At 46.0% G+C, this 25,767-nt stretch overlaps 1 protein-coding gene across 10 annotated transcripts in view; it reads right to left on the bottom strand.

Moving 5' to 3' along the window:
- The window catches only part of VPS13D (vacuolar protein sorting 13 homolog D), a 256,101-nt gene that overhangs the window by 224,107 nt on the left and 6,227 nt on the right, over positions 1-25,767 (bottom strand). For 7 of the 10 annotated variants that reach the window (XM_027060372.2, XM_027060377.2, XM_027060374.2 and 4 more), the window contains exons 3-17: positions 22,594-22,671; positions 19,336-19,526; positions 19,157-19,237; positions 15,827-15,943; positions 13,221-13,325; positions 11,383-11,553; positions 10,848-10,948; positions 9,625-9,793; positions 6,909-7,010; positions 6,552-6,753; positions 5,384-5,563; positions 4,151-4,281; positions 3,240-3,315; positions 2,647-2,817; positions 1,508-1,638 (exon numbers count right to left, since the gene is read on the bottom strand). In XM_027060372.2, the coding sequence (XP_026916173.2) occupies positions 1,508-1,638; positions 2,647-2,817; positions 3,240-3,315; positions 4,151-4,281; positions 5,384-5,563; positions 6,552-6,753; positions 6,909-7,010; positions 9,625-9,793; positions 10,848-10,948; positions 11,383-11,553; positions 13,221-13,325; positions 15,827-15,943; positions 19,157-19,237; positions 19,336-19,526; positions 22,594-22,671 (2,006 nt within the window). Of the gene's footprint in view, positions 1-1,507; positions 1,639-2,646; positions 2,818-3,239; positions 3,316-4,150; positions 4,282-5,383; positions 5,564-6,551; positions 6,754-6,908; positions 7,011-9,624; positions 9,794-10,847; positions 10,949-11,382; positions 11,554-13,220; positions 13,436-15,826; positions 15,944-19,156; positions 19,238-19,335; positions 19,527-22,593; positions 22,672-25,767 lie in introns of those variants that run through there. The other 3 variants (XM_027060379.2, XM_053207340.1, XM_027060381.2) reach the window with 3 other exon arrangements.

Below are 25,767 nucleotides of genomic sequence, written 5' to 3'. Positions count from 1 at the left end.
CTCAGGTCATGATCTCAGTCGGTGAGTTCAAATCCCGCTTAACTGTGCTGACAGTGTGGAGCCTGCTTGGGATTCTCTTCTTCCCGCCCCCCTTCTCTCTCTCCCCTCCCTCATGTGCTCTCCCTCTCTCAAAATAAACTTAAAAAAAAAAAAAAAACACACAAGACAAAAGGAGATCCAAATGCGTAAGGATTTGAGCCATTATCACAGGCAAACGTTTAATGTGGGAGGAAAAAGGGGCGCCTGAGCGGCTCAGTCTGTTAGGTGTCTGACTTCGGCTCAGGTCATGATCTCACAGTTCATGGGTTCGAGCCCCATGTCGGTCTCTGCGCTGACAGTGTGGAGCCTGCTTGGGATTCTCTCTCTCATTCTCTCTCTCTCTCTCTCTCTCTCTCTCTCTCCCCCCCCCCTTACTCTGTCCCTCCCCTGTTCTCTCTCTTCCCCCCCTCAAAATAAATAAACCTTTAAAGTAAATAAATATTAATAAAAATTAAAAAACGTAACAAGTCATGAGTCTATTCACTTTTCTTCTCTGCAACCAAAATCAGCCTCAAATATTTTGCATGTAGTAAAAAGCTAATTTACATAAATGTTTTCAAAAAGAACCCTCTTTGACTAAGAGAACCAATGGATACTAATTGTTGCAATTTGTGTTGACACACGCACACACAAAAACAAGAAACAGGACTAATTCTCCCTGCCAGAGGACACACTGCCACCGGGTGACACGGAACCTTCCTGCTATCCCTTACGAGGACAGGGGCTCTGCCCTCCCGAGGGAGCCAGGCTCTACCGGCCCCACCTACTGTGGCATCTGAGCAGTGCACTTCCCTGCCACCGGCCCAGGAACTGAGTACCGCTGGACGGTTAAGGTGTTTTCTTAAGGTGTCTCTCAGTTCTCCGGATCTAGGCATCCTTGTGTCAGCTGGTCACTTAGCATCACAAAGTAACTATCTCACCCTGGAATCAAAACCGGGCCACCAATGCAGTTGTCTTTCTTCTGATAATAGTAACTGAAGGGGCTGGGCCGCCTGGGTGGCTCAGTCGGTTAAGCGTCCAACTGTTGATCTCAGCTCTTGCGGTTTGTGGGTTTGAGCCCCACATTGGACTCCGCTGCTGACAGCGTGGAGCCTGCTTGGGATTCTGTCTCTCCCTCTCTCTGACCCTCTCCCACTTGCTCTGTCTCTCTCAAAAATAAATAAACTTAAAAAAAAAAAAAAAAAAAGTAAGTGAAGGGGCATGGTCTTCAGTGAAACACTGATAATATATCAGGTCTAGAAAATGGAACAAGTCCTAAGAGTGTTCCAAGACTGATACAAGAAAGAAACATGGTCTAGTCCCAGTCACTTGTTTTTATTCATGAAACCCTGACTGTAAAAGACATGAGATTTTATTTTTTGCTAGTCAAAAAGGATTTCACATTTTTAGTTAATCATTGTGGTTGAAACTCGAGTAGGTAAAGAACTTGACGGAAAGAGTGCCTTCCCCTTCTGCTCGCCCCACTTACGATGAAATCACCCACTAGCAGACGATCGAGAGTCTGTCGGATTTCCGCCTTGGTCTGCATCTTCAGCCTGTTATACTGTCTTCGGGCAGTTTCTGCCACTCTCAGCTCAAGTTCAGACTGATAACCAAACCCTGCAAGATTAGAGACACACAGACAGCAGAGGGAGAACTTTCAAACAGCTGGGTGGGAAAAGACAGCTGCAACGTCTGTTCTCACCAAGAATTTCCAGCAAGGTTGAAAACCTGTCTGTACGAGAGCCTCTCCTGACTTCCACCTGCCCTGCCACTACATACAAAAACAGGGACGAGGCAAAAACGGGGGCACGGCCTGAGGGAGAAAGGCAGTACATGAGGGAAGGGCAACTCAGTCACTAGAATTCCTTAAACCGTTTTCTGAACGATCCCAGACTATTCTAGATCTTGAGAGCATAACGTTACATTAAAAGAGAAAATTTAATTTGGAAGGAAATGCCTTCTATCTTCTATCGGTGCCAGAGCAATAAAGCCAAGACATTTACGGCTGTTGCTTACACAAAGACTCAAAAACTGGACCAAAAACTAAAAAAAAAGCTCCATTGTTATAAGGAGGGAGAGGGGATACACTTAGGAAAGGACTATTGTTTTATCAACCTCCCTGTCAACAAAAGTGCTTTTTCTGTTTCTGCGATCTCAAATCTCTTTTGGAAACCAAGGGAAGCATGAATAAAGCCGTGATGATAAAGAACAGTGCACGGATGAACTCAGTATTGAACGCTGCACCGGGCAGGGGAAACAGACCACCGACCCCGCCATCTACAGGGAAATCCTTGAGCATTCCTCCTCAGTTCACTGGCCTAAAATATCCTGGGTAGCCAAGGAAACCACCACCCGAATGGAATGGAAAGCATTTTTTTAAAACATGCAAAATGGAAGCAAAGAAAAGAAATATTTAAAGATATTGATTCCTTTTGGAAAAGTAACTTTCCAAGGACATCTACTTTAATCCCATAACTAAGGACAACCCCATCCGTTTGCTCTCCAGGCCTTTCCTACCACTACCAGGTCACTTCGGTTTACAATAACCCTTGTCCAAAGCACTAAAAATGACACGAGAACGGTCTTTAGAAAGTAACAGAAGATCAAACAAACAAAAAAGTTAACCTGAGGTATGAACCTTTCCCTTGTAGAAAAAGTCTGCTACTTTTTTAATAGCCTGGGGATTGTATATGATGTTCAAGGGCCTCGTGCTGACATTCAGCCGCCTCTCAAAATGGCTGTGCACTGGATTTCTCTCATACAGCATCTCAAAAACTGGGTCATCTGGGTCCGCAGCTGAAGGGAAGAACCAGAGAAAGAAAATGGAACACAACAAAAACAATCACCTTATTCTTGATAACCCATGAGGAATTCTGGGAAAAAGACATTTTCTAAACTACTTTCCAACTAGTTCTCTTTTATGAAAATTTTACAAAACAGAGACTCTAATAAGGATGGACTCGAACTTTCAACAAGAATCCTCAAGAGTGGGTGATTGCAATCACTCCCATTATGGAAACCCAGGCTCGAGAAGCCCTGCGAGTTTACCCCAGCCACACACGGGCTAACCGAGAACACGGTCTCCAAGATGAACACAGACGCACACAACAAACCACTGGGACAAAACAGGACACACTCCCTCTTACGACTGACCAAGACTACTGATCCATAATCACCACATTTTTAAAGATTAGTTTTAAGAACAGATGACAAATTACCAGGATTCTGATCACTTCTGTCTGCGGATGTTGTCTGGAGACCAAAAGACTGTGAGACTCTGCCAACTTCTTTTTGCTATTAAAACATACACAAAATGCATAAATGTCAGGTGAGCGGGGACAATTCGCCGTGCACACGCTTGCTTGAGCTCTGCCCCCTGACATCACTCTCGCTTAGCACAACCAAATCCAAACTCATCTGACATCAGAATACAGAGGACTTCCAGACTGATCTCCCAGGTCTGTGCCTTTTTCCAACCTAAAATGGACAGCAAGCATGCTACTCTGCAGTCAGTGCGTTGAATGAATGATTGCTAAATGAGTATGAAGTAGGTACATAACTTCCTTAGACTTTCACTCTGCACTCCCGCCCTCTCTACAATCACCCCCTGAAAAAAATCACAGACAGGGCAAGTGGCTAAATACTCAACTACTGTGACGCATCTGTGCCAACTTAGTAAGATCAAAGATCTAATTAAAAAAGTATACTGAGTATACAAAATTATACATATAGAGATAACCTGAAGTGGTTCTCTTGGAACTCCGCAGAAGAAGGGACTTCCCATCAGTGACCAATGATCAGAAGGCATGAAAACGAATTCCAGACAGAGATGGAACCATGGACTTCGTAATGCAGAAAATAATGGTGCTTATGGCAACCTCTTCCAAAACAGAGCAAACTATTCCACGGCAGTTACGGCACAGAAGAGGAGAAAGGCGCTGCCGTAAATCCCTCCAATACCCGTTGTCTGACAAGTTCAAACAGCTTACTGAATTCCAGGTTGTTTTTCATCAGCCCACCCTTCTCAAGACGACCAAATGAAGCGAGTTAATATTACTTATGGCTGGCCTAACACAGACCACAGTTCAGCACCCCGTGCACGGAGCAGCCGTCCTACCGCTGTACGTACTGAATTAGGGAACACGAGAAGGGGAAACACGGTTCCTTCTGTGGCCAGGTCTCGAAGAAACAGTCCACCCAACCGGACTGAGAGCAAGGAGGAATTTCTTCGAGGAAGAGACTCTGCTAGTAGTTTCACGTCTACAAAAAAATAAATGTAAGAGCTAATACTATGCCATGACACCCCAAAGCACTTTACAAGTATGAGATACAATATTTTGCAGAGCACAATTAAGTATCATGGAGTCTTTTGCCTCGAAAACAGAACAAAAAATCCTATTTATATATCGATAGGTGCATATAAATCTCTCTACATGAACACATAAGGAATATGAGAAGTTGCCTAACAGCATGAATTCTAAACAGAGCATATTACAATGAAGTTCAAGCAATCTGCTGGTTCACACTACGTTTATGAAATCTCAGCTCTCAAGATTATAAAGTCAAACAAACTGCTGATCAGTCACCTTTATATTACTGAGATATGTGCCTATCTTATGGACCAAAATAAAAATATTGGTGAGATGTGAAAAACCAATGCCTGCACATTTATACACCTTTAATTCAAAGTCACAACAGCAGGTGAAACATGGTCAATCCTCGTTATTCATGGGTTCCAGTTTTGTGAATTCACCTACTCACTAAAATTTATTTATAACCCGAGATCAACCTTCACTGTGCTTCTCAGGACACGCGCAGAGTAGAAAGAAACCTGAGTCTGCTGACGTGCCTGCTCGCGGCCGAGGCCGAAGCAGGCAGCACTGCTCTGCCTTCCTGGCTAGGCTTGGTTCACACCGCACACAAAAGCCCCTCTCGTGGTCTATTTAGTGCCAAGTTTTTTGCATCTTTGTGCTTTCTGTTGGTGATTTCACCATTTAAAATGGCCCCCAAGCATAGTGAAGCACTGTGCCTTACGGTAGATGGATGAGCTTCACTCAGGCACGAGTTACGGTGCCGCTGGCCACGAGCTCAGTATTAATGTCTCAATGACACATGTTAAATAAGTGTCTTTAAACACAGACACACAAGAAACAAGGTTCTGTACCGATCCCTTGGTGGATGTTCTGACCAGAGGCTGGCAGGCACCTAACCTCGTACGCCCCCTAGTGGCACTAACTAGGCAGTCAATCATTCAGTGCTCACCGCAACTTTCTAGAACATAACTACCACGAATAAGGAGACTCCAGTGGACCCTGGTGCCAGGGGAGAGAAACAGCATCAGGCGGTTCCCTGGGGGCAGCACCTGAAAACTCGAGCTGCATAAACGCGCTCTCCTGTGTCTGCAGGGCGCCCGGCTCCTGGTGCAGCAAGGTCACAGTGCCCCGCTGTAGCTGCAAGTTCAGTCTGGCAAAGATGTGGTCCCGCTTCGTATACGTGTTCACACAGGAGGCGTCGGCAGTGGGGTCAAAAAACTCCTCAGTGCCTGAGCGTGAGGAAGAAAAGACTTTAGGGGAAAACGGGACAATTAAAATGGCACCACCAGGCACGCTACCAAAGTTATGATGACATTATTGAACTATCTCCCCCTTTTTTCAGGAAGAACCCCAAAGTCATGGGTGACTGTTTCATTCCTGATGTAAAACGATCCTAACTATTTTATAAGAGATCTTATCAACTTATTCTCAAACAAGGAAGGATATTAAGATTCATGACAAAGTACGACATCAGCAACACAGCACGCCCGACACAGTGACATGTTCCACGTCCGCGCCGTCCAGCACAGGAGCCGCCAACCGCAAGTGCCTTCGGGCACCGCGGCTAACGTGGCTTGAAACAGAAAAGAATTCTTCTTAATTTTAATTAATTTAAACCTAAATAGCTATCTGTGACTACGGCTACCAAAACGGACAGCGTGGGTCTGAAGAGCAGCCCTGGACCGATATTCAAGCTTCAGAGCTTAAACCTTTTGAACTTGCTCAGTTCTCCTACAATCATGACCCCTCAGATCTACCTGAAACTGTGCTAATTATTCAAATTTAGTAACAAGGTTGCAGATGAAGTATCTCTCAAAATTTCCTCCATCTGAATCTGTGAACATGACACAAACCATTTTACAAATGTCTATTTTTTTTAATGTTAATTTTTGAGAGAGAGAAAGAGAGAGAGACAAAGGGAGGGAGGGAGGGAGAGAGGGCAGAGAGAGAGAGGGAGACATAGAATCCAAAGCAGGTTCCAGGCTCTGAGCTGTCAGCACAGAGCCTGACGCAGGGCTCAAACTCACGGACTGCAAGATCATGACCTCAAAGTCAGACGCTTAACCAACTCAGCCACCCAGGGGCCCCAAATGTCTACTTTTTTCATTTGAAAAATACCATGGGCCATTGCACAAATAACAGACGAATGCTGATGAACCAAGTGTCTCCCTTAGCAACTGGGCCAGGGCAGGGAAGTGAGGGCCAGCTCCCCCTTACCTAGGATCTCCTCGGGGTTCCACTGTTCATGCTGTTCTGCTGAAAGACCCTCGACCACTCTCCCCTCAGGGCTCTGCTGCCCGTACCAGCCTCCCCAGCCAGGAAACCAGGACTGAAGGTACTGCAGCATCCAGCTGCCTCCGCTGGGCTCTGGGTCCCCAGGAGCGTCGCCTGGAGAATCAAATTGAGGCTCTCGTAGGCTCTGTGTCAACCAGAAATGAGCAAACATGAGTCCCCAAGACAGAAACAAGAGGCCATGCGCCACTGACTATTCTTTGCCCCCAGAGGAGCACGTCAAAACTGAAGCATTCTAAGCGCGTTGGCTCTGAACACATCTTCTCACAGAGGATTTCTTACCTCTGCCAATTCTTCTTGTTTGTGAAATCGTTCATGAACCAGTTCACGCAAAATCTTCAACTCCTCAAAGCTCTGTTCCTCTTCAATCCGACACATTTCCTCCTGTTTTGGGTTAAAACAAAACAAACAAAACGGGTCTTATAGCTCCAGAGAAACTGGACACCTTCACTGACCACAAGTACTGTGAGGGAATCTATCTGGGCCCAACATTCCCACTTAAAGCCAAGGAACAATGAAGATGAATAGTTTCAGCTTTTCCACACACAATGCAATTTATTTGGTCTCCGGGGACTAACAGCAAATACAGAAGGAGCAGAGAACAGTGCTTGGTTGAAAATTAGTAACTGGGGGTGCCTGGGTGGCTCAGTCAGTTGAGCGTCCAACTCTTGATTCTGGCTCAGGTCATGATCTCAGGATTAGTGAGTTCAAGCCCTACACTGGTGCTGACAGTGCTGAGCCTGTTTGGGATCGTCTCTCTCTCTCTCTCTGCCCCTCCCCTCCTCTCTCTCTCAAAATAAATAAATAAACTTAAAAAAAAAAAAAAAAGAGGGGCGCCTGGGTGGCTCAGTCAGTTGGGCATCTGACTTCGGCTCAGGTCATGATCTCACTGCTTGTGAGTTCGAGCCCCGCGTCAGGCTCTATGCTGACAGCTCAGAGCCTGCAGCCTGCTTCAGATTCTGTCTCCATCTCTCTGCCCCTCTCCAGCTGTGCTCTGTCTCTTTCTCTCTCAAATATAAATAAATAAACATTTAAAAAAATTTAAAAAAGAAAAGAAAGAAAAGGAGTAACTGAAGTGTAGGTGCTGCTACACTACCGCGTGCACGGTCCCGACAGAGGCGCCAAAGTGTTTTCATGCGCGTGACCTCCGTTACTCAAAGTAGGGGGCTATTTGGTATCCCTCCCACTTCAGATGAGGAAACTGAGGACCACGTTTACACCATAAGTGTGCGGTGTAAACAGTTCCTGTACGTGTCATGTGGGACATCAGCAAGGACGTGCTCATCTTAACGTGCTTCCTGCCAGTTAGGAAAGAACAGTGGTGGCCAGCTACATACAAAGATAAAAAAGAAAGTAGAATTAACTGTCCTAAACTGTTTCTTACACCCTAACATCAAGAAAAAGAAGATTAAGGGGCGCCTGGATGGAGTCCAACTTCAGCTCGGGGCATGATCTTGCAGCTCATGAGTTCGAGCCCCATGTCGGGCTCTGTGCTGACAGCTCAGAGCCTGGAGCCTGCTTTGGGGTCTGTGTCTCCCTCTCTCTCTGCCCCTTCCCCACTCATGCTCTGTCTCTCTGTCTCTCTCTCTCTCTCTCTCTCTCTCTCTCAAAAATAAATAAACATTTAAAAAAAAATTTTTTTTTAAAGAAAAAGGACACTATGTTTACTTTCTCACCTCACTGTGAGTTTATACTTCTCTCTCCCTCCATGTCTTTGCCTGTGCCTTTAAGAAAACCATCCAAAACGAAATGTCTGGTTTATTCCAACCTTTTCATAAGGTTCCTATGTCAGTAACCATGCCTGACTCTGGTGGAAAAGGCATTAACCAAGCGAGCGGGTCACGCCTCAGGGAGCCGGCAGGAGACACAGAACACCGAGTGGCTCAGCACTGCCACTGGTGACCACACACTGGGTTGCTGTTACGGGCTGAATGTTTGCGACCCCCAAAATTCAAATGTTGGAGACATAACCCCCAGTGTGATGGGATTTGAAGGTGGGGCCTTTGGAAGATAATTCGGTTTAGTGCCCTTATAGGAAAAGGAAGACAGATCTCTCTCCACCCAAGAAAGGCCACGTGAGCACACAGTGAGAAGGCAACTGTCGACACGTCCCAAGGAGACTCTTGCCAGAACCCAGCCCTACTGGCACCTTGATCTTGGACTTGGCAGCCTCCAGAACTGTGAGATACACAGCTGCTGTTTAAGGCCCTCGGTCTGTGGCATTTAGTGATAGCAGTCCAAGCTGACTGAGACGGGTGCTGAAGGGAAACTTGGAAGTGTTTACTAAAGAACAGTTCATTAAGACACAGCACCTGTGCCAAAATACTGGACACGGTCTAAATTGCTATCGCAAAAACTGCTGCTCATAAGCCCAAGACAAATCGAGGAACAGAACAATCCCCACTCCCTTCCCCAAGGAGACAGAGGCAGACAGACTAAAGCAGTAGAGTGGAGTCCCACGCCAGGACTCCAGGGACAGTGGTTCTAAGGGCGTCCAGCCCTACGGTGACCTTGCCTTCACCTCCTGCTTCACCCCCTCCACCTAGCCTCTACCTCAAAAAACCTAAGGTCAATGAAGTCAACTGGGATTGGGGAAAATAGAGGCCAAAGTCTACAGGGATTAGTCAGAGACTCTGGAGGAAAAGAATACTGATGAGGACCAGGCTTTGAAGAGACACAGGGGATGAGATGGGTCCTACACAGGCAGCCAGGGGAGGAGGGGAGTGACACAAAGGTGTGGCAGGACCATGGCCACCTTTATTCCCCCCCCACCGTGGTCTGGCTCTCCTCCAGCAACAGAAGGTGGAGGATGTTTCTGGCCAAGGCAGGGCCATGGCCTTCCAAGAAGTTTTCACCTAGTAAAACCAACTCTACCCTCTAAAATTACAGTCGTTTGCCAGGGACTCTATTTCCTCAAAGATTCCATTCTCTTCAGCTTTTGAGAGATGTTTTTATCCTCTGAATGAAGACATGACATGCAGGACAACAGCCCCCTCACCTTGTCGTCCGCAGGCAGCAAGCCTCCTTTCAGCTTGCTGAAGTATTTGTCGGTGTAAGACACAGCGTCGCGGGCGCGGTGTAACAAGAAGTCCCAGGTACAGCGCTTCCTCTCCTCTCTGATCTCATTCAGGTTAGCATTCAAAGCGAAATACCACCATTCTCGGCAGCTGAGGTGTGGCATGACAATGTTAATTACTTCTTACAAAAGCAACTAAAATGCCATCAACCCAGGGCAATCCGCATAATCCTATTCCTTCCTCTTCTGAAATCTCTGTTCTCTCCTCAGCCAGCACTTTATGCCTGCAGCTCATTTTAACATTAGGCTAAACCCAACATGTGGCGAAAGTCCATCTGCTGACAAAGAACATCAAAGAATAGATTCTCAACCCACACATCAATTGTAATATAATACTCGATTGGTCTCAATTACTCATAACGTAAGTCCCATCCACGGACAGATAATCAACTGGTGACCGCAAGGTAAAGACCATCTTAAGATGATCAGCAAGGATTTGGATACTAAAGAGTTTATATGGCACACTTCAGGAAAGACATGGAAATACACGGGATCTTTTAAAAGTTTTAGGGGCGTCTGGGTGGCGCAGTCGGTTGAGCGTCCGACTTTGGCTCAGGTCACGATCTCACGGTTCGTGGGTTCAAGCCCCGCATCGGGCTCTGTGCTGACAGCTCAGAGCCTGGAGCCTGCTTCGGATTCTGTGTCTCCCTCTCTCTCTGCCCCTTCCCCACTCATGCTCTGTCTCTCAAAAATGAACAAAGTTAAAAAAAAAAATTTTTTTTTTTAAATTTTAATATATTGGACCGGTCACGTTTATCACTACAACAGGAAAAGACTCCTTTTTGCCACAGAAGTTAGAAAGTGCACTACATAAATGCTGCCCTAACAACACGAGAGAACAGACAGAGGCAGGAAGGGTCAAAGACCACTACAAAGTGTTTCCTACGCAGTCAGACCCCACCCGAGCAACACCAGCCTACTTGCTCAGCGAGGCGCAGAGGATCTTAACTCCACCGCACTCCATCTGACAGTAAACCCACGACACCAACGACACGTATGACAACAACACCAGCGTAGATCAACAACAGAAATGGCATGGGAACAGCCCGAAAAATCGACCGTGTTTTTAGCTCCTCATCTCCTCAAACAAAAAAGCATTCTGTAACACGCATGTCACATACAACAGGTAATTGATAGGTCCTTACTTCTCCGATACAGCCACTCTGGGTTTCCACTTCCGGAACTTCACCTGCCTCTCCTTCCGTTCCAGCTCCTTGAGGAATCCCATGATTTGCCGGTGTTGCAGCTTTTCGTCAGAGGTTAAGAGATCAGTAGGTTAGAACTGACGTGTTTCGTTTACTCAGTTAAGACATCTCTCTACCAAGAACAATTCGTATTGGTCAAGCCGCTGAGCTGAAATCCAGTGCAAACTGGAGACCACATATCCGCATCAGGTGGCAATGGTCTCTGACCGCGAACAGTGAGGTATTCAGATGTACGCCGTCACTCAGACTCTTAGTTCAGCACTTCAATGCCAAATCAAAACTAACCTGAGGGCAACCCGATCCAACTGTGTAACACACGGCGGGATCTTGCACCCCAGGAGACAGCTATGGGCTCATGAGCACTTCCTTTCCCACTACGGGCTGTGAAGTATCGAGACCCTTCTATCAAAGTGCTTCTTTTGCCCCAGGTACCAGTCCAACAGGGAGAACACAAACCACTGGGAAGAAAGAGTACCTGAGACAGTTTCAAGGGGATGGTCTCCAGATGAATATCACATTCAATACGGGGGGTGTGTCGCGACCTCAGAGGTTCTTTGGCGCAATTTCTCTTCAAAAGAGCAGATGCACACACAGGTTCCAGGATGTAGTGATGATCGCGACTCTCCATGCTCTTGTCCATGGCCTCCTGGGTGTGACAAGAACGTCTGTCATTACAGCAAATGTTTTCAGGATCAAGTTACATGCTGGTAGTTATCTAATCTAGGGGATATTACTTCAGAATCCAAAGTCAAGATAAAACAGGGAGCCTAAAGCTCTCTAGCATTTCTCCTAAAGTTTATTTATTTTGAGAGAGAGAGAAAAAGAGAGAGCAGGGGAGGGGCAGAGAGAGAGAGGAAGACAGAGAATCCCGAGCAGGCTCCTCGCTCACTTCACACAAGTCTCAAACTCACAAACCTTGAGATCATGACCTGGGCCAAAATCAAGAGTCAGACACTTAACCAACTGAGCCACCCAGGCACCCCATAAAGTTCTCCAGCATTTCTTTAAAAATTTATCTGTATTTCTGATTAGGTAAAATGTTCACAAGGTTCAAAACTGAAAGGCAAATAAAAGGTGAAATCTCTCCTTCCGACTCCATCCACTAGCCACCCAATTATTCTCCCCAGAAGCAACCAATAACACCAGTTTCTTATGTATCCCACCAGAGGCATTCTGTGTATGTTCAGAGAACTCAATGATTTTCTGGCTTTTTAACTATTCTCATACAAATGGTACATATGCTGTTTTACCTCAATTTTGTAAACTTAACACTAACTCTTAGCGACAATTCTATATTCATCATAAAGATCTTTGTTCTTATTTTTTATAGCTGTAAATGGCTCTACTGTATGGATGCACAGTACTTATTTAATTGAATTAGCAAAACAAAGCCATTCTGTACAACAGCATGCAAGCCAAAGAAAACCTTGGGTGAGGGGAAAACATGAGTCCTTTTTCTCCATTCCACTTAAACCACCTACGATTTCTTTACTGAAGATTAAAGTCGGAATTTTTTCTATCCTTCACAAACAGTAATACTTTATGTCCCATGTTTTTAATGACTTTCTAAGTATTTCTTAAAAGAATACCACCAAAGGGCAAGTTTCAACATTTATATAAGAAAGCTCTTCTTTGAGAATCACATCTGGTGCTTTGTTCACTTAAAATCTGGATGTCAAGGGGTGCCTGGGTAACCCAGACGGTTGTTGAACGTCCGACTCTTGATCTCAGCTCAGGTCATAATGTCAAGGTTCATGGGGTGAAGCCCCACATCAGGCTCTGTGCCGGCAGTGCATAGCCTGCTTGGGGTTCTCTCTCTGTCCTTCCCCAGCTCACTCACTGTCTCTTACTCTCTCTCAAAATAAACTGAAAAAATTAAAATAAAAATCTCGATGTCAAAAAGAAACACAAATAAATAAAAAATAAAATGAAAATCTGGAGGTCAAGTTTGTGATGGCTTAAAGACTAGATAACTATAACATGTTAGATGCCTACTGTGGAATACTGTGCAGTGGTCAGAGGCAATGAACTAGAAATATAAACAGCAATCTTGATCGATCTTGAAAACACAGCTTTAAGTGGAAAAAAAGAAATTTACAATGCAATATAAACGTGAAACATACCCCAAACACTATGTATTGTTCAGAATTACATGCATACCAAGTTCCTCAAGCAAACCCACTTGAGCATGGATGCCGATGGACGAAGAGTGGGATGGGATGAGGACCACAGCCACAGAGAACAAACACCGGCGTGGCAGGGACCCCACACTCCAGTGCTGTGTTCCAATAAAGCCTTCTGCCAGAGTCATACCTGTAACTCCACCTGAGGCAAATCCCCCAATAAAGTGCAATCGACATCCCAATAGATGCTAAACTCTGCCACATCTAGTTGTTTTTTCCGCATTAACTTCTGTACCTGGGGTAAAACAGGGAAGAAAATAAGATGACTCTCTTCATTCACAAACTCCATTCACTCATTCAACAAACCACTTCTGAGGAAGCATGTGTCAGGCACTTGGCAAGGTGCTGGGGATACAAAACTGAATTAAAACATGGGTTTTGCTCTTACGGTTTTCCAAATCTAGCTAACTAGGGAGACAGGCATGCCACAATTTTAATCAAGCAGAGGGAAAGCAGAAAAATAGAGAAGATGCTATAAGCAAACAAAAGCGAAAATGTCACCGGGTGAATAAGCATCAAAAGACGGGTATGTTGCTAGCACAGGGCGGGGGGAAGGACGGGGACACGTGTCAGAGTGCCAGGTCCACCGTACGAAAGGCGTGATATCTTCAGAGGATGGGGACTACATGTGTGATGGGAGCGCTGTCCTCTTGATGTGGGGGCAGCACTGGTACACAGGCACGAACACACATGTGGAGTGGGGTGCTAAGTGCTGACAATAGCCAGGTGTGCTGGGTTAAGTGGTTTCCCTCCCCCCAAAACTTCATGTCCTCCTGGAACCTGTGAATGGGACATTATTTGGAAATAGGGTCTTTACTGATGTAATCATATTAAAACGAGGTCATACCAGACGAGGATGGGCCCTCATCTAATGACCGATGCCCTTCTGAGAAGAGAAGGCAGACACATGGGGGAGGAAGACCACACGACAGAGGCAGGGATGGAGTGACGCATCCACAAGCCACGGAACGCCGAGGTTAACCATCAGAAGCAAGGAGGGGCAGTTTCTCCCACAGAGCCTCCAGATGGAACCGACCCGGCAAACACCTTGATTCCGGACTTCAGGCCTCCAGGATTAAAGAGAATAAATTTCTGTCGTTATAAGCCATTTTGTTCATGGTAATTTGTGAAGGCAGCCCTAGGAAACGAATACACAAGGAAAGGAAGTGGATGCCATACTAAGGAGTCTGGACTTCACACTCGAGGAGCCATGGAGCCATGGAGGGTTTTGAGGTAGGCATGCACCAGGCTTAGGTATCTGTTCTGTTCAGAAACAGAACTCTGGCAACACTGCAAAGTAGAGCTTTCCCCTCCGGTGTGCTAGAGAAAACGAGTCATGAGTGGATCGAGAAATGAGCAAGTTTACAGGCTCCAGTTACATTTTAGAAACATCTGCCTGACCACCTCCAGCCTCAAGCAGCCACATGCACTTGCCCCAGCGCCCTGTACAAATAATATTGTATTTCCATGTGGGCCGTGATGTGGAAGAGACTGGGAAGCACTGGTTTAGAAAGAACCAAGGGCCTGGGATGGAAGCAAGGGGATATTTTATCCCTGGGATGGAAGCACCAGGATATTTTATCAGCCTGGGCCAAAGTTTACAGGATCCTAAAGTGAGACAGTGGCCGTGAGGATACGAGGAAGGGACACATTTGAGACCTTGTGCAAGGAAAACTGGCAGGGTGCTGTGAGCAGATGGATATGGAAGTTGAGGAACAAGAAGCAAAAGGAGGAGCCCGGGTTTCTGGAGATCAGTGCAGTGGCTCAGAACACACGCTCCGGAGCAGGGATGGCAAACTTCCGCAAAGGGCCAGAGAGCAAATGTGAAGAAGCCTTCACGGACCGTGGAGTTGCGGTTGTAACTACTCAACTCTGCCCACCAGAGCACAAAGGCAGCCCTGCACAACATGGAAATGATGGGTGTGGCAGTGATCCGGTAATTCTTTACAGACAAGAAGGGGGAGTGGGGGGACTTTGCTCTCCAGTCCACAGTTTGCAAACCCCACTTGGCAGCTGGGCCACGCAGCTTCAGGACCTGGCCCTTCCGCTCCATCGCTGTGCACCTTAGCACCTCCGGCTGTGTGTAGGAGGAGGCTGACAGAGGTGCGGTAAAGAGCACTGAATATTCAACGAGGTTAATCACGTGAAGCACTAAGAAAAGTGCCTGGCATGGGAAAGGGCTCAAAAGAGGTTAGTTTCGTGTGTTTTAATACTCCATAACATGTTAGAGAATAAAGGGAAAAAGCTGGTTTCAGGGACGCAAAATGGGCCAATGGAACATAATGGGATAATTTTGGTTGTGACACTAAAACACCACAGAGGTGTCCCGCAGGTAAAGCCCATGAACCAGGAGGCCAAAAGGAGGTGGAGAATGGCGTTCAAGATGTGCAAGGCATCGACAAGTATTCCCAGAGGATGGCTCAATCTGTGAAACAGAAAGAGTTTACCCCCAGAGGTGCACACAGTATGAGAACTCAGTTTCTTCAGGCACAAGATAAATGGGGCCGCATCGACGTTGAACGGATGAGCGAAGTAACAAAAGGTCAGAGAAAATGAGCCATTTTCCTATTTTGGTGAATTAATCTGTTGGCACAGACAAGAGGCGCGCACAGCCACCCAAGAACTTGGTGAGGAAGAACGCGGCCTCCTTTACATAACACGAAACGACAAAGGCAGAAGCCCAAATTCCCTAAAACCAGTGCTTTCTTCCTGGTTAGCGGGCCAGTTCATACTCACAGGCTCATTCACAGCATTCTGCATGGACACATTCTTAATACAGATGCCAAACGCAAAAGGATGGGACGGATTGGTAACGCCGTCTTCAAAGCGCAAATGGACATCTTGAATTTTTAACTGCAAGGGGGAGAAAAAAGGAAAATGCACTTTGACATGTGCTGCAGGTAGAATACCGCAGGGAGACGTCAAACTGCCCTTAGCATTTAAGTAAACTACAGCAGGTAGTTTACACAAATGCTTAGGGCACACACACCATTCCAGAAGACCCCTTAAAGAAACATTCAAAGAAATACCACTGGATCTAGATAACTGGCCTGCCCTGTCCTACGATACCTTAATCTTGCCCCAGTGTCCCGGCACCTAGACTCAGGAACACCAGGAGGGCACATACACTTTGTACCCGTTTACTTCCCCTTGCCCCTGCGGGTGGGCTACAGAAAAGGCACTCTGCTTCAGTGAATTAAAAAACGTTAACAGAAAGCGAAAAGACAACCCATAGGATGAGAAAAAATATCTGCAAATCATACATCTAATAAGGGACTAGAATCCCAAAATACACAAGGAACACTTGCCACCCAACAGTAAACAAATAAACCAGGGCACCTGGATGGCTCAGTCAACTGAGCGTTCAATTTGGGCTCAGGCCACGATCCCACGGTCATGGGATCAAGCCCCACGTCCAGCTCTCCACTGAATGTGGAGCCTGCTTAGGATTCTGTCTCTCTCTCCCTCTGCCCCTCTCCCCGGCTCACACTTCCTCAAGAAAAGAAAATTTAAAAAATTTTTAGTAATTAAAAAAATAAAATAAACCAATGTTTTCAATGGAAATGGGATCTGGATAGACATTTCTCAAAAAAAGATACACAAGCGGCCATAAGCACTGGAAAGATGTTCAACATTGGCCGTTAAGGAAAGGCAAGTCAAAACCACAGTGAGGTACCACCTCATACCCACTAGTCTGGTTATTATCAAAAGATAGACAGTAACAAGTGTTGAGGAGGATGTGGAGAAATTAAAAAGTTCATACGTTAAATGGTGAAACTGTAAAACAGCACAGCCCCTTTGGAAAACAGTCTGTCAGTTCCTCATGAAATCAAACACAGTTACCATATGACTCCACAGTTCTACTCCTAGGTATGTACTTAAGAAAACTGAAAACATATATGCACACGAAACCACATACACGAATGTTTATACCAGCATTATTTACAATAGCTAAAAAGTGGAAACAACCCAAATGTCCATCAACTGATAAGCAGATAAACACAATGTAGTATAGCCTGAAAACCGCAAAAACCCTCAGTATGAATACTCCATTCAGACTCCTGCACTTTGAGGTTTCTAGCAGCCTAAAGCTGCGTGCCTGGGACATGCCGGCCTCCTCCTGAGTTCCTGTCTGGAAAAGCTCGGGGCTGTTTGTTCCAGCCAACGCCTGACAATAGGTCCCTGACCTCCCTTTCTTAAAAGCATTGACCCAGAAGGGCTTACAATTGTGAATCCTTTCTCTGTCCCTATGAGATGTGTGTGTATCTCCTACAATCAAGGACATGAAAGCCATCCCTCTGAAATGTAATCATCAGGAAGGAGAGGCCCTGTCTGCCAATCTCTGTGGGAGCACAGAAGCCCAGCCAGCAGATACAGCTGGCCTTATCACATTGACACTGACCTTTTAGAATTCTTCACCTGAGCCCCCCCCACCGCCCCGCCCCCACCGATCCCACCTCACTCTCCCTTTCAAAGGCCTAGTCACCTCCGTGCAAACTGGAACAGAGCTCTGCTCCTGCCACTTCTGTCGCTAGTTACTGAATAAAATCTGTTTTCACTGCTTCAACTAACATCCAGCTTTGTTTATCTTTGACAATCCATACACGGGAACACTTTACTCAGTCTTAAAAAGGAATAAAGTGCTGGTACATGCCACAACACGGATGAACCTTGAAAGTATTATGCCAAGTGCAAGAAGCCAGACGCAAAAGGCCACGTGATGAACGATCACACGGATATGAGATGTCCAAACCAGGCAATTTCCATAAAGAAGATAGATTAGAGGGGGGCTAGAGGGAGAGGAGAAATGGGAGTAGCTACTAAGTGGGCGTGAAGTTTCTTTTTGGGGTAAGGAAGGTGTTTTGGAATTAGAGAGTGGTAATCTAGGCACTTTGTAAATACACTAAAAAACACTAGAGTGTACATGTTAAAAGTCTGTGAACTTTATGGGGCGCCTAGGTGGCTCAGTCAGTTAAGCGTCCAACTCCAGCTCAGGTCACGATCTCATGGTTCGTGAGTTCAAGCCCCACGTCGGGCTCTGTGCTGACAGCTCAGAGCCTGGAGCCTGCTTTGGATTCTGTGTCTCCCTCTGTCTCTCTGTCTCTCTCTCTCTCTGCCCCTTCCTTGCTCGTGCTCTGTCTCTCAAATATTAAAAAAAAAATTTTTTTTTTAAGTATGAACTTTATGGAATGTTAACTAAATCTCAATAAAGCTATTATTAAAAATAAAAACAATGAATTATTTAAAATTAATGAAAGCTAAAAAAAACTTAAAAATACAACTGCCTAAAACAATTCAAAGCACTCACCTCAAATGTACCAATCTCTTTGTCAACGTTCTGACAGTTATGAAACCAACAACCTCAGACTGCATTTTTGGGGGAAGTGGTGTACCCTGAAACCATTTTGGCCTCTGTCACCTTGGCAATGCAAGAAAACCCCGGATGTAGTAATAAGTACAGCCTTACTCTTATGGCATTCATGAACATCAGTGTGGACCCTGATCTAGTTTTTGAGGACAAAACAAAATTGTAATTAAAGCAGAAAATGTGGCCAGCAGCCCAAGCACCTGCCACCTCATCAACCTGCCACCAGAAACGTCAGCGAGAGATGAAACACCTCAGTGGGCTGCTCGCAATTCACTACGCCACCCACTAGAAACCACGTATCCGACCTCTCTCATTGTACAGAGGAAGAAACCGAGACCAGAGAGATTAAGTGATTTGCCCTAGAAGAATCAGTCACGAAGGTGCAGGTGACCCGGCTTCTTAGGAGGTACATCCTGTAGCAAGGAGGAGGGCGACACTCAAGAACAAAGTGTGAAAAGGAAACTCCTACTCGCACGAGCCGGAGCAAGAAAAACCTGTGTCTGCCCAGGGCTGGAGGCTTGCTCTTCAGGTTTCCCTCCTGGCACGGCCTATAAAAGGGCACACCTGAGCAGTCAGCCGTGGCATCACATACCCCGCATCAGTTAAGCCCACGAGAAACCAAGTACTAAGGAGCACACACTCGTAAGCCTGAGAAGTCCCTGTCGTGTTCATACTTCATAAAAGTCAGTAGGACTTACTTCGATATTCTCCACAATTCTCGTAACTACTGAGGCAGTGACTGAATACCAGTAGGACTCCCCCTTCCGCTGGCGTTCATTCTACAAAGGAAAGAGCGAGGGTTAGCCACGTCCAATGCTCTGCTCACATGCGGTGCCTCGCCGCAGCTGCTCTGGTGGCCGAGGGGGGTGTGGCTTGCCTTCCATCTGTCCTCCAGGGCTTGAAGTAGAGCCTTCTTGCGCTCCCTCTCCAAGAGCTTCTCCTTCTCATCATCGAAATCCTCTAGCTTTTCAGGGGCTCCAATTAAGTGAAGGCTGGAGATGGAGATCACCCAAGGGTCCACGTGGGGGCGATAAAAGGGAATCTGAAGAGTCACCTTCCCAATCAGGCCTGGGAAAAGCAAAATCTCGTGACATGCCGATACACAGTGGTGGCACTTCTTTCTATTTTTCTGTATTCTTCCAGTTTTCTGTAAGAAGCATTAGTACTTTTACGATTTATTGTTTCATCTACGAAAATAGGCAGCAGGTTCTCGTACGTGGGAGACAGAAGTTAGTACACTGACATCTGTAAGAACAAGACCCAATAAACTAGAACGTGGAAAAAGTGCAGTGACCTCACCCTGTCAAACGCAACACCTCTCCTCTGTGCACTGCCTCTTCCCCAACTAACCTACATCTTAAACGACGTTGGGGTGTCTTTCTCCCCACAGCACCCGCACAAGCCTGAGAGCACTAAACTCATTTCTCGTTGGTTATTAGTTGGCTGGTTGAGAAGCACTTCTTGGGAGTTACTGGGCTTACGATATGTCCGGTCTTGAACATACCAACTGCCGTGCGGGCGGTTCTGCAGTGGCACTCTGTTGAGAACGAATTCTGATCCTTCCGGAGAACACAGGCTGATGAGAAACTAAATGGCCTGCTAGGACCGTGATAGGATTTTCCCAGTCCCACCATTTCTAGCCGAGCTTCCTAGGATACAGGCCTTCTTTAAAGACAATTAGTAAAAGGCATGTCCTACTAACAACAGTGCATAAAACTATCTGAACTGGTGGCACCTGGGTGGCTCGATCGGTTAAGCGTCTGACCCTCGATTTCGGCTCAGGTCATGATCTCACGGTTCATGAGTTCGAGCCCCACGTTGGGCTCTGTGCTGGCGATGCAGAGCCCGCTGGGTATTCTCTCTCTCCTTCTCTCTCTGCCCCTCCCGTACTCTCTCTCAAAATAAATAAATAAACTTAAAAAAAAAAAAAAGAATATCTGAACTGTCCTAATGGCTCTCAAAGATCCACACGGCCCAACTAATAGCGTATCTCTGAAACATATGTTATCAGAAGGTGATCATTTCCCTCTAAGATCTAGAATTCAAGTAGGATTGACCTGTTAAAGATAAAATATCATTAACACCAAGTGACTGTGTAATCCAGTAACAAGTTAAGAAATGTGACAGCAAATAATGAAAAACATTTTAATTTGGATTTTATCTAGAAAAATGAAAGTAAGTTTTTTTTGTTTTTTTAATTTTGGAGGGAGCTTTATTGGGAGCTCTGGGTTTCTTTTTTTTTTTTTTTTTTAAGTAGGCTCCACACTCAACATGGGGCTTGAACTCACAACCCTGAGATCAAGAGTCGCATGCTCTACCAACCGAGCCAGCCAGGCACCCTGCAAGTAAGTTTTGTATATTTAATAGTTAATATTATAACCAAAACCATATACCGGTTTTCACCACAAAGAGTTTAATAATAATTAGAGTGCAGTTGCAATTCTAACCTAAATTAATTGGGAGGAAGAGGCATATCTGATAGACGACAAGCAAAATATAACTTCTGTTACATTTCATTTAATTTTTGCAGAATACAAATAGGGTCGTTTTTGCAAAAATATGAGAAAACCTCATCAATTTCCTCCAAGAGCCTCTCTGAATCCTTTGATACTCAAATAATAACTCTTTTGGAAACATCCACAGTATCATCATTCCAGAGTTTCTTTAAGATTCTAATCGGTCAGGGTCTTTGCCTATGATTCTGGCAGTTCACCCATCACTTGAATTTGACTTCAAGAAAGTCTAAATCTTTTGCAAGATTTCTATCTTATTTCACCTAGCAACTGATTTGCATTGTACTTGCATTTTAATATAAGTATCCAAAAATAAGGGAAAGAATGACATCAACAGGCTATTATTGAATGATGAGTGGTGTCTGAATAGGGACTAATTTTATACATGGTAATTTAACAAAGAATGTGGTTTTTTTGTTTTGTTTTTTTAAGATTTTATTTTTAAGGGGCACCTGGGTGGCTCAATCAGTTGAGTGTCCAGCTCTTGGTTTCAGCTCAGGTCATGCTCTCACGATTCATGGGTTCAAGCCCCAAGTCGGGCTCCATGCTGACAGTGCAGAGCCTGCTTGTAATTGTCTCTCTCTCCCTCTCTCTCTGCTCCTCCCCTTCTCTCTCTCAAAATAAATAAACTTAAAAAAAAAAAGAAATTAAAAAAATATATTTTATTTTTAAGTAATCTCTACACCTACTGTGGGGCTTGAACTCACAAACCCAAGATCAAGAGTTGCACGCTCCAATTGAGCCAGCCAGGTGCCCTAACAAAGAATATTTTTATTCCACGACCATTCTTGTTTCCTTACCAAACCTGCAGAACTCCTATAATAACTGCAAAAATCTATGAGTGTGCCAGGCATCGTTCTGAGTAATTTTAATGCATTAACTCATGTATTCCTCTCCACAACCCTCTGATGTAGGTACAACAATTATCCTCTCATCTTAAAGACTACGAGGCACACACAGAGTTGTGAGGGAACTTCCACAAGGTCACACAGCCAGAGAATGGTAGATATGGAATATACACCCAAGCACACTGCTCCAAAGCCCACCTTTCATTCAGTAAACTGTCTCTCCATAATATAAAGAATTCTTCAAAAATAAGAACTCCCTGTATCTAGTTCTTTAAGAAACATAAGAATCACCTGGGGATGCTTATTAAAAATGCCGGTTGGGGGCGCCTAAGCGGGTCAGTCGGTTAAGCGTCCGACTTCAGCTCAGGTCACGATCTCACGGCTCGTGAGTTTGAGCCCAGCATCAGCTGTCAGCTGAGCTGTCAGCTCAGAGCCTGGAGCCCACTTCAGATTCGGTGTCTCCCTCTATCTGCCCCTCTGCTGCTTGCACTCTGTCTCTCACGTTGTCTCAAAAATAAATAAACATTAAAAAAAAGTTCAGTGACACTCCCTTGCCAATTCTGATTCAATGGGCCTGGGGAACACCTGACCTTCCCACCACCACCCAAGGTCATCCTGATAGACAAGGCCACACTTTAGGACTGATCTACAGTCTATACTTCCTATCCTGCCTCTTCCTGCTCAAACAGAGCCAAACTCAAGGGCTCTCAGTTTTCACATCCCAAGCAGTATAAGACTCAAAACCGCCTCTCTCAGCCTTAGAGGTCCGCATACCAGCTTTGACTTCAAACGGTAATTCCAGCTCTTTCAAGGCATCTTTCTTCAACGGCAAGTTTTCCAACTCAACAGCACCTAAGAAATAAAAACAACATCATGAAATGTTCATCCAGCAAATGCAGTAGGTGCCTACTGTGTGCATATCATTGCAGGTTAAAGGGAAAGTCTTCCATCTCCACCCAGCCCTAAAAAGCCAGAAGCAGCGCCAGACTAGCCCATGGACTTTATGTGCACTACTTTCCTGACCATCCCCCTCTGACAGCCGAAGCTTGCCTGAGGATGAAGGGTTTAGCCTGGGATCTTTTTCGATAATAAGCCAGATAGTAAATATTTCAAGCCTTATGGTATCTGTTGTATATTCTCTCTGTTGTTGTTGTTGTTGTTGTTTACAAGCCTTTAAAAATATAAAAGCGACATTCTCGGTCTGGATTTGGCCAGTGGCTAGGTTGCAGACCCCGAGTTTAGACGAGTTTAGATGCATGTTCAGCAGAGAACCATTAACATCTGAATCACCTGGAAAGAAATGCAGGCTCCTGGGCCCCCTGCCCAGACATCGCTGGGATTAAAACAAGAAATCTGTGATTTTTAACAAGCTCCTGCAAACCCCCCACTCCCCAACAAATGGGTATATTGCACACAACATCTGAGAGCCCCTGAGTTAAATAAAGTTGGTCATCAAAAGGAGCTGCACTCCCTTCTGGAGAGACCAGCTCCACATGTTCTCCTCCATATCTCCACTTGCAGGCTTAATGACCTGTCAGAAAGCAAAGAACAAACCACCGCTGAAGGTCCTTGTCAGACCCAGCTTTTATAGGACTTAAACCTAGAGGTCCAAGATGTCTCTGAAGCGACTGAGGCACAGTCAAGAGGGAGCGACTGACCTCTCGCTCTCCCAGAGGTGACTCCTCAGTGTGTAGGAGGCACCGAGCTGGCCACTGGGAATGTGAAGAGAGGAGGCAGGGCCCCATCCTGAAGGGCGGAGACAGGCAACATTTGACAAAACTGTTCGCACGACCTCGGGCGATTTCTGAGAAAAGGGAGTACAGACGACAACCACCCAGCAACCACTAACTGGTACGAGAACTCAGAAGAAAGGCAAGCAAGCCAAAGACAAACTAATACAAGAAACAATTATTTTTCCCTTTAAATGACTGTTCAGAACTTGTGGGTAACTGGCTTCTAAAGAAGTATTCAAATCTAGCAACTTGGCAGATGCTGAGCAAATGCAAGCAGCTTACGTTTTAGACTTTTGCAGAAACGATCTATGTGGGTCCCCACAAAGCTTAAAGACCAACCAAAGAGCTGCGGTGCCTGGGTGGCTCGGTCGGTCAGGTGTCCAACTCTTGATTTCGGCTCAGATCACGATCTCATGGTTCATGGGATGGAGCCCCGGGTCGGGCTCAGCTCGGAGTGCAGAGCCTGCTTAGGATTCTCTCTCTCCCCCACTCTCTGCTCCCCCCCACCTCTCTCTTTCTCACACACACTCAAATAAGTAAGTAAATTAAAAATAACGACTAGCCACAAGGAGAAGTTAATAACCCCAGAGATCCCGGATGCAACCCTATTTCCACATTTGGGGAGTAAACGATCATAAGGGGGGAGGTGGACATGAAACATGTTCCTCAACAGTTGAAACTGACTTAAAGGGGGAAAGTATATCATTTCTCCTTCTGAAGAGCGTCATTTGCGATTTGAATCATCTGCCCTATTTTTCAATACCCACATCTGTCACAAAGGCAGGTGGCTGCTATCCACCTGCGGGAAGTGGAAGGAGTTGCAGGCAGTCCACGCCGTAAAACATTAAAGCACAGAGGGCAAGAGAGGTGGTCGAGGAAGGAGAAGAGACCGAGGAAAGAACAAGAAGGGCCGCTCAAGGCGAGTCAGTAACAAAGGAATCAGACAAAAGGGTGGCAGTGGAAGCCTTCCAGTCGGAAGGCTCTCTGATTCCCCACCCACTCAAATGTGTACCCACAACCGGCCCTGCTGGGAAAGGTCCCTCAAGGGACCCAGAGGAGGTGAGCACTTTATAAATGAGAGCGCTGTTCATTTATTTCCGGGCAGATAACACACAGGCTTATTCCTAGATGTCTCATTCAAAAACTCCTCAGCTTAGTTAGGCTACCAAGAAACCAAGTCCCTAGAACTGGGGGAAATCTAGGGGCCGGCTGCTTTTCAGTCATCACCAATGACTACTGAATTCTCCTCCCTCGGCTCTGCGTCACTTAAAAAGCCAGCCTGAGCGGGGCACCTGGGGGGCTGAGTCGGTTAAGCATCTGACTTCAGATTAGGTCATGATCTCGCCATTCCGGAGTTCAAGCCCCACATCGGGCTCTGTGCTGACAGCTCAGAGCCTGTTTCAGATTGTGTCTCCCTCCCTCTCTCTGCTCCTCCCCTGCTCACGATGTCTCTCTCTCTCAAAAACAAATAAACATTAAAAGAATTAAAAAAAAAAAAAAAAAAAGCCAGCCTGAGGTTCAGGGCTTATAGGAACAAAAAGGAGAGGGAGCCGAAGTGCTGGGTCACAAATAGAGATATGCCCACGGCCCGAAGTCCTGCCTCCCCGACATGACACCAGCAGCTGCTGTCTTCTGGCCCCAAATCATCCCAAACACGCCCTGCGAGCTTTCCACCTTCGGCCTGTGCTCACAAGCTTCATGCTACCCGCAATGTCATGACCCGTCCCACGCCGCCTATCGAGACCCTGCACTGCGGCCTTCTAGGGTCCTACGAACAGGATGGACGACCCCCCTCCTCGGCACCCCACTGCACTCTGCCTGTGTCTCTGGTACAACAAGTTACTACCTACTGCCTTGTGTTGCTGTATTATTTCTGTCTCCCCAGCAAGATAGCAGGTGTCCAAGGGCAAGGACCACAGACGTGGACGTGGAACAGGAACAGTAATAGCAGGTACCACTGAGTGAGACCTGACTGGTGCCAAGCACTCGATATGCATCGCCTCATTCAATCCGCACAACAACATGAGGAAATACTATTATTTTCTCCATTTCAATGTGAGGGACGTTAGGCTTAGAGAAACGCAATCTGCTTGAAACTCACAGAGCCGCTGAGCAGCAGGGCTCGAACCCGCCCTAGATCTGCCTGATCTCAGCTGGCCAGAGGCGCAGGGGGTGGAGAGGAGGCCTAAGTAACTTGCTCACAGTCACAAGTAGC

This window comes from Acinonyx jubatus, chromosome C1 (assembly GCF_027475565.1).
Source record: "Acinonyx jubatus isolate Ajub_Pintada_27869175 chromosome C1, VMU_Ajub_asm_v1.0, whole genome shotgun sequence".
NCBI lineage: Eukaryota > Metazoa > Chordata > Mammalia > Carnivora > Felidae > Acinonyx > Acinonyx jubatus.
Note: the sequence above shows the minus strand (reverse complement) of the source record. Positions and strands in the feature narration are given on the sequence as shown.